Genomic DNA, 8,405 nt, shown 5'->3' on the forward strand with positions numbered 1-8,405 from the left:
AACCTCCATGTAGTTTGCTTTAATCTATAATATTAGAATCCCGTTGAAGCAAATTGGAGAAATATATTTAAATCTTTAAATATTATCTTCGGTATATTTCTTACTTTCTATGTTTTTTTGCTTTTATTAATACAACTTATTTACTTATTTATTTATTTTTAATTTATCTCTATTGTTGAAAGTAGTATTACAGATGTCCTCTTTTTCCCCCAATTGACCCCTTCCCCACCCAGGCCCGCCCCCTCCCCAGGTCTTCACCGCACTATTGTCTGTCCATGGGTTATGCATGTATTTACTTTTAAACTTTATCTCTCCTTAATAAAAATTAACTTTATCTCTCCTTAATAAAAATTAAATTAGTTTCTTTCCAAAAGAATTCTTTTTCTAAATGTTTTTATTGATTTCAGAGAGCGGAAGAGAGAGGGACAGAAACATCATGGGCTGCCTCCTGCACGCCCCCTACTGGGGATGAGTCCACAACCCCGGCATATGCCCTGACCGGTAATCGAACCATGTCTTCCTGGCTCATGGGTGACGCTCAACCCCTGAGACACACCAGCCAGTTTCCAAAGGATTTTAAATGCTAAAGTGGGACAGGTGTGGGTCAGCGATTAGGTCTTGTGGCACTACCCGGTTCGGCCGGCACCTGGCTGGGGGGCGCTCAAGAGCCCGACCCGGTTGGCAGGGCGACGGGTGGAGGAGGCGGAGCAGGAGGAGGAAGTGGTCAGAAGCCGGGGGTCGGGCTGCGCCAGCCCGCGATGCCGCTGCAGAGGTTGCTGCTCGCGGGTGCGCGCCGCGCGGTCTTCGGGTCCGCGGAGCCTGCGCTGCGGGGTGAGCTAGGCGGTCGGTGGGGCGTGGAGGAGCGCCTAACCTCGGGTCCCTGGGAAGGGAAGGGAAGGGATGGTGGGGCGCTCGCTTCTTTAGACACCCCTGAAAAGTGACACCGTACCTCTCGGCACCTGGGGTGTAGCGCCCTACAGTTCTTGTTCCCGCAGATCCCGCGTTTCTGGGGCCTGGGGCTGCTCTGGGGACGCAGGGAGAGGAGCACACATTGCGCCTGGGAGCTCGCGGGGAAGGCACTTGTAAACACACTGGTGCTTGACTAAGGCCGTTCGCGATCCCGGGAAGCGAGCCAGCGGGAGAGACGCAAGGACGAGCCCAGCCTTGAGTTCCACTTACAGTGCTGATAGCTCGGTGGACGTTCACCTAGAATTACATCAGTTAGAGCTCTAAAAGTGCCACCCTGGTTTTACAGATGGCGGAAGAGAAGACAGAGCAAAGGTAGTGCGTGGTGTTAGGTCTAGGACTCAGAGCCAGCCTCCATTCCTTCTCTTCGCTTTATATGCTGCCTCTCCTTTGGCAACAACTGTTATCTGTGGACGCAGGTACAGGGGCCCGGCATACCGGTGTCTCTCCCCCCCCCCCCTTCTCAAGTATTCCTTTTTTTTTTTTAAAGAACACCCAGTAAGAAGCAACTTGACAATGATTATTTATTTATTTTATTTTTTAAAAATATATTTTATTGATTTTTTTTTACAGAGAGGAAGGTAGAGGGATAATTAGAAACATTGATGAGAGAGAAACATCAATCAGCTGCCTCCTGCACACCTCCCACTGGGGATGTGCCCGCAACCAAGGTACATGCCCTTGACTGGAATCGAACCTGAGACCCTTCAGTCCGCAGGCTGACGCTCTATCCACTGAGCCAAACCAGTCAGGACTCAAGTATTCCATTTTAACTGTTGGGACATCCTTTGGTTTATGATGTGTGTTTTTTCTATGCAGATTCTTTGTAGCTTGGTTTTACCTTTGTTCAACAGTTATTTATTGAGCACCTTCTCAGCCAGGCCTCCTGGGGATACAGCCTCTACAGTTCTCTACCATTTGTGGGTAGATAGACACAAGTACACAGTCAACACACACAGCCCAGTCTAGTGAGACTGCAATGGAAAGAACAACTGACTCTACCAGAGTTGGGAAAAGTTCGAGAAAAGGTGCCTTTTCATTTAAAAATTCTAGTAGTAATACATGATTATATTTTGATTATATTAAAACAATAAAGCACAGCATGGGTGTCCTTTATACAACTTCCCATCCCACTCTCCTCCCCAGATATGGTTTGTTATCAATCTTTCTAAACAGTTTTCTATGAGTATACATAAATATACACATAACATACTGCATATATGCCCGGCCGGTGTGGCTCAGTGGTTGAGCCTCAACCTATGAACCCGGAGGTCATGGTTTGATTCCCCATCAAGGCACATGCCCAGGTTGCAGGCTCCATCCCCAGTGTGGGGTGCGCAGGAGGCAGCCAATTGATGATTCTCTCTCATCATTGATGTTTCTCCCTTTCCCTCTCCTCTCTGAGATCAATAAAAATATATTTTTAAAATACTACACATATATGTTACATATAATAGAACTCCATGTTATAAATCACATTTTATATATTATTTATATTACTAGAGGCCCAGCGCACGAAATCATGCATGGGTATAGTCCCTAGGCCTAGCCTTCGAGCAGGGCCATCTTTCCCAGCTGCCAGCAGCCACCTCGCCCCCCGCTGCCACTCACCCAGGTTCCCAGTTTGCCATCGGGTGATGGGAACCTGACAGCTGGGGAGGAGGGACTGAGAGGTCAGCTGTTCCTGCCCACTCGCCAGCCCCACCCCTGCTGTGGGTCGCCCTCTGTGTGTGGGGCAACCAGCGGGGCGGGGGGCTTGGCCTGGGGACCCTGCATCCCCTGCCACCCAACCCCGGGTCCCCGTTCGCCATCGGGCGATAGGAGCCTGCCGGCCAGGGAAAGGGACCAAGAGGTGGTCTGTGCACCTCATAGTGACTGGTTGGATGGTTGTTCTGCCGTTATGGTTGCTGGGCTTTTATTATATAGGATAATGTGATTTACAGTGCATATTTTTCTGTAATTTTTTTCTGTTATGTATTCAGTTTTTTATGACAATACATATAACTCTTTTAAACACTGCATATATTCCATAGTATAGATAACCAGTTTATTTATTTAGTCCCCTGTTGATGAACATTTTGGTTTCCAAATTTTTATTATAAAAAGACTATCCATAATTATCATTGTACCTACCTCTTTGTGTATATGTACAAGCATTTTACTAGAATAGAAACCTAGAAGTATAATTTTTGGATCAGAGTAACAAGTGGCATTTAACTGGGTCTTAAAGAAGAGTAAGAGTGTACCAAGTAGAGATGAGGGAGAAAGGTATTCCCTTCAGAAGAAACAGTGTGCATAAGTCATGGAGGAAAAGTGAAATTAGACATTTACTGTTTGTACTGTGTAGATTATTTAAACCTCACAGCAACTCTAAAAGGTTAAGTAATAGTATTCCCATTTTACAAATAATAAACTAAATCCCAGAGAGTTTAAGTAATCTGTCCAGGGTTACAGAACTAATTGGTCAAGCCAGGATTTAAAGCTGGTTTATCTGACTCTAAAACCCCTGCTTTTATTACTATAAAAATGTAGGTAGGACACATGTATACTATTTTTTTTTTCTGTGTTACAATCCATGTTTGTTTAGTATGTTTGATATATTTCAAGGGAATTAATTATATCTGATAAATATTAATATCTGGGTAATAACAAGCTTTGATGTAATGGTGTTTTACTATTTATCACTATTTTGGCAAAGAAAAATGTTTTAATCATAGATTTATAGAAATTCTACTTAGACGGTATCTTGGAAATAGTATAACTCATTTATTTATTTATACACACACACACACACACACACACACACACACACTAGAGGCCCGGTGCACAAAATTCATGCACTGGGGGAGGGGGGAGGATCCCCCTCTCACAGTCCAGGAACCCTCAGGGGATGTCCTACTGATGGCTTAGGCCCGCTCCCCCAGGGGAACAGGCCTAAGCCACAGTCTGGCCTCCCTCTGCGGGAGGTGACCAGGCTGATCAGGGGAAGGGGCCACCCCCATAACCCCGCTGCTGCTGCCACTGCCAGCCGCCGCAACTGCCAAGATGTTTTCATCAATATAGACTCCAGTCCCCTCACAAAAAACTGTGTCCGCTCTGGGCCTGCTCAAGCTGCGCAGTGGCGGCTCAGGCACCCCCCCCCACCCCCCCGTCTGTGTCCCTGCCCACCGCTCCTGCCTGCACATGCCTGTTGGGAGGCAGTGTGATGTTAGTGCTGGGCAGGCCTGCACACGCTTCCTGCAGAAGCCCCCGCCCCCATCCCTCGCTCACCAGCTCCTGTGTGCGCGCAACCTGTTGAACGGTCATGACTGGGACACGGTTAGGACCAATTAGCATATTACCTCTTTATACATATAGACTAGAGGCCCAGTGCACAAAAATTTGTGCACTCGGGGGGAGGGAGGTCCCCCAGCCCGGCCTGTGCCCTCTCGCAGTCTGGGACCCCTCGGGAGATAACGACCTGCTGGCTTAGGCCTGCTCCTGAGTGGCAGAGGGCAGGCCCAATCCCTAGGTGCAGCCCCTGGTCGGGCTCAGAGCAGGGCTGATTGGGGAGTTGGGGCGCCGCCCCCCTGTCATGCACAGAGCAGGGCGGATTGGGAGGTTGCGATGCCACCCTCAGTCACGCTCAGGGTAGGGCTGATTGGGGGGTTGGGGCACCGCCCTCTGTCACACTCAAGGCAGGTTCAATGGGGAGGTTGCGGCGCCACCCCCTGTGATGCACAGAGCAGGGCCAATCAGGGGGTTGGGGCGCTGCCCCCTGTCACTCACAGAGCAGGGCCCATCAGGGGGTTGGGGTGCTGCCCCCTGTCACTCACAGAGCAGGGCCAATCAGGGGGTTGGGGCACTGCCCCCCCCCATCACGCACAGAGCAGGGCCCATCAGGGGGTTGGGGAGCTCCCCCTCTCATGCACAGAGCAAGGCCCATCAGGAGGTTGGGGAGCTCCCCCCTGTCACGCACAGAGTAGGGCCGATAGGGGAGTTAGGGCACTGCCCCCTGTCACACACAGAGCAGGGTGGATCAGGGGGTTGGGGCGCCGCCCTCTATCACCCACAGAGCAGGGCCAATCAGGGGGTTGGGGCGCCACCACTGTCACACTCAGGGCAGGGCCGATGGGGAGGTTATGGCTCTACCCCGTCACACACAGAGCAGGGCCGATCAGGGGGTTGGGACGCCACACCCTGTCACACACAGAGCCGCAGGGCGATCAGGGGGTTTGGGCGCTGCACCCTGTCACGCTGATCTGGTGCCAGGAGGCCTCACGGCTCCGCTGATCCCGGTGCTGGGAGGCATATTACCCTTTTACTATATAGGATAGAGGCCTGGGGGCTGGCTGGTTTGCCCTGAAGGGTGTCCTGGATCAGGGTGGGGGTCCCCACTGGGGTGCCTGGCCAGCCTGGATGAGGGGATGATGGCTGTTTGCAGCTGGTCACACACCCTTCAGGGTGGGGGTCCCCACTGGGGTGCCTGGCCAGTCTGGGTGAGGGGCTGAGGGCTGCTTTCAGGCTGGCGGTTTTGACTGCTTTCAGGCTGGCGGGAAGCTCCCAACCACTCCTTTTTTTTTTTTTTTTCTTTTTCTTCTGGGACAGCTTTAGCTCTGGCTCTAGCTCTGAGGCTTCCGCTGCTGGTTTGTTTGCCGTTCTATAATCGAAACAATGTATAACTTCAGCTCTGAGATCCCAGCCGGCTATATTTGTTAGAATGTTTCAAACTGCCAGCTCAGAGTCCGGCAAGGCGGGGAATGTTGGAGTCTGCAGTCACGGGAGCAAGGAAGCCTCATGTTCGCTTCCAACTGCCTGGCTGCCGGCCGCCATCTTGGCTGACAGTTAATTTGCATAAGGATACGCTGATTAGCCAATGGGAAGGGTAGCGGTCGTACGCTAATTACCATTTTTCTCTTTTATTAGTGTAGATTATTCCACATATAAGACACATTGTACAGTATTTGTATTTCTCTTTCTGGCCTATTTCACTTAATATAGTTTTTGAGGTCCATCCCTGTTACATATGGCAAGATTTCATTCTTTTTTATGGCCTAGTAATATTCCATTCCATATATATGTATATATCACAATTTCTTTATCCATTTATCTGTTGATGGGCACTTAGATTGTTTCCATATCTTGACTATTATAAATGCTACAGTGAATATGTGGGTGCATATATCTTTGAAATACTATCTTTGTTTTTTTTTGAATACCTAGAAATGGAATTGCTGAATATAGTAGTTGAAACAATCCCTCTCCCAGCTTGAAGGAGTGGCCTCATCACTGTCTTGTCATTCAGCACTGCCTCAGCTTTTGGTTGACTCTCAAACCTTTGTGCTTGTCCAAGCAGCCCAGTACATCTTTTTTTAAAAAATATATTTTTATTGATTTCAGAGAGGGAGAGGGAGAGATAGAAACATCAATGATGAGAGAGAATCATTGATTGGCTGCCTCCTGCACGCCCCACACTGGGGGTGAAGCCTGCAACCTGGGTATGTGTCCTTGGCTGGAATCGAACCTGGGACTCTTCAGTCCATAGGCCAACACTGTATCCACTGAGCCAAACTGGCTAGGGCTCAGTACATCTTTAATAGCTCCCAGTAGTTGAACATATGCCAAGACCTGTCAGTGTCCCAAAAGGGTGACTCTTGGGCTGACTGGATGCCAGACCCTCAGGCATCAGCTTTGTATGCAGATGTACCCAGTCATGTGGGACTAAATGAGTAAGCGCCACTGGCCACCAGAAATCAGGGCTTGTATATTTTTTATATAGCTGGAGGGTAGGGTAATTGGGGCAGTGGAGGAATGAGGAGGAGGATAAGGTTTGAAAAATTATGCCGCAACAATTATTACTGGGTGTTTACCTAATGATGACTGTTTCCATCATTCCTTCTACATTTATCAATTGAAGCAATCCCTTCTCCCCATTTATTTAATTATATCGTTATATCAGTATGGACTGATAGAATTTTTTATTTTGTCTTATGGGTTATTTATCCATTACCTTATTATGCTGCTAATTATTTAACAGAGATAGAAACAGTACCATTAAGTACTTACAAGTGCTTTCAAATGTAAAGCCCCCACATCTAACATGACTTGTTATCTTAATTTGTAAGGAAAAATGATATTAAAATTTTAATATTGTAACTTAGATCAGGGTAAGATTTACATATTATTCACACAATTCAGTTGTCAAATGCTTTATGTGTATTTACAAGTCCTTCCCACCCCCACCCCCACCCCAATTAAGGGGCTTGGAGGGAGTAGAATATGGAGCTGGCATAAGGCCAGCCATTAAGCATGCAGGGCAGGAAGATAGCTGTATCTTCCTGCTCAGTCAGGCTGTGTGCAAAGTACATCCATTAAATAGTTTAGTAAAGTCAAAAGATTGAGTAGAGTTAGCTGACTGGAACCAGGGGAAAAATTTCTTCAGATACTAATAGTGATACCATTTTGAAGGTGCTTATATTATTTTATTCTTTCCAGGTTTGAACTCAATAAAAGGAAACTGGCACAATTTTTGTACTGCTGTTTATAAAGATGTAACTTATAAGGAACTGAAAAACCTCTTGAATTCCAGAAAAATTATGTTAATTGATGTTAGAAACACATGGGAAATTATTGAGTGTGGAAAAATCCCTGGGTCTGTTAATATACCATGTAAGTGACATGTATCTTAATCTGATTCATTTCAAAAAATACATATTCAGCCAATTTACTGTAGATAAAATTTAATTGAGATTCTTTCTTTCAGTAAATGAGGTAGGTGAAGCTCTACAGATGAACCCAGAAGACTTCAAGGAGAAGTATAATGAAATAAAGCCATCCAAATCTGACAGTCTAATGTTTTCCTGTTTAGCTGGCATGAGAAGCAAGAAGGCTCTGGACATAGCAATATCTTTGGGCTTTACCAGGTATGTAGGTGAAGGATATATACTGTAATGTTTCATATATATTATGTTATTGGTCTACTGAATTTCTTACACTATTAGTAATGGCAGTATAGCAAGAGTTAGAGCCTCTATCTTTTCATAGTGCTCAAAAGTAACACAATCTTTTAAATAGGCTTATAGTCTAAACGGTATGGTGAGTAGCCATCGCATCTCTCAATTACTAGTTTTCATCAACCTTGTTTTATGAAGCAGTAAAAAATGTTTACAGCACTATTTGATGTATGTTTTCAGGTCTCAACACTATGCTGGAGGATGGAAGGAATGGTCTACCTATGAACATTCAGAGAAGAAACAAGGAAACTGAAGTTTGGAATACAAGCTGGTTCTTGCCTTATGTACATGCAGCCTAGAGTTGTGGAATGAGCAAAAGAATAAAAATCTAGCTCTGGCACCACTGGCTAATGGGAAGGGGATTTTGTATAAGTCAATTAATTGTTGAATCTTTTTCTCAACTGTAAATTGAGAATACCACTTCCCACCCTGGCCTGGTAACTCAGT

General features: G+C 46.6%; 1 protein-coding gene across 2 annotated transcripts; it reads left to right on the forward strand.

The window, feature by feature from the left end:
* The first annotated feature begins 685 nt into the window (after positions 1-685).
* Positions 686-8,304, forward strand: TSTD3 (thiosulfate sulfurtransferase (rhodanese)-like domain containing 3). Of its 2 annotated transcripts, XM_014461827.2 has the most exons (5): positions 754-831; positions 1,848-1,994; positions 7,441-7,614; positions 7,709-7,868; positions 8,139-8,304. In XM_014461827.2, exons 2-5 carry the CDS (start codon positions 1,946-1,948, stop codon positions 8,209-8,211), a joined length of 456 nt encoding a protein of 151 aa, XP_014317313.1. In that variant the 5' UTR covers positions 754-831; positions 1,848-1,945; the 3' UTR covers positions 8,212-8,304. The 2 variants fall into 2 exon arrangements, with proteins under 2 accessions (XP_006095906.1, XP_014317313.1); XM_006095844.3 differs by lacking the exon at positions 1,848-1,994 and having other exon boundaries at positions 686-831.
* Positions 8,305-8,405: the final 101 nt, after the last annotated feature.

This window comes from Myotis lucifugus, unplaced genomic scaffold (genome assembly GCF_000147115.1).
Source record: "Myotis lucifugus unplaced genomic scaffold, Myoluc2.0 scaffold_161, whole genome shotgun sequence".
Lineage (NCBI taxonomy): Eukaryota > Metazoa > Chordata > Mammalia > Chiroptera > Vespertilionidae > Myotis > Myotis lucifugus.

Coding starts and splice junctions, on each gene's coding strand:
- TSTD3 (XM_006095844.3), top strand. CDS start 759: ATGCCGCTGCAGAGGTTGCTGCTCGCGGGTGCGCGCCGCGCGGTCTTC. Junction 832..7,440: donor CGCGGAGCCTGCGCTGCGGG/GTGAGCTAGGCG, acceptor TATTCTTTCCAG/GTTTGAACTCAATAAAAGGA. Junction 7,615..7,708: donor TGGGTCTGTTAATATACCAT/GTAAGTGACATG, acceptor TCTTTCTTTCAG/TAAATGAGGTAGGTGAAGCT.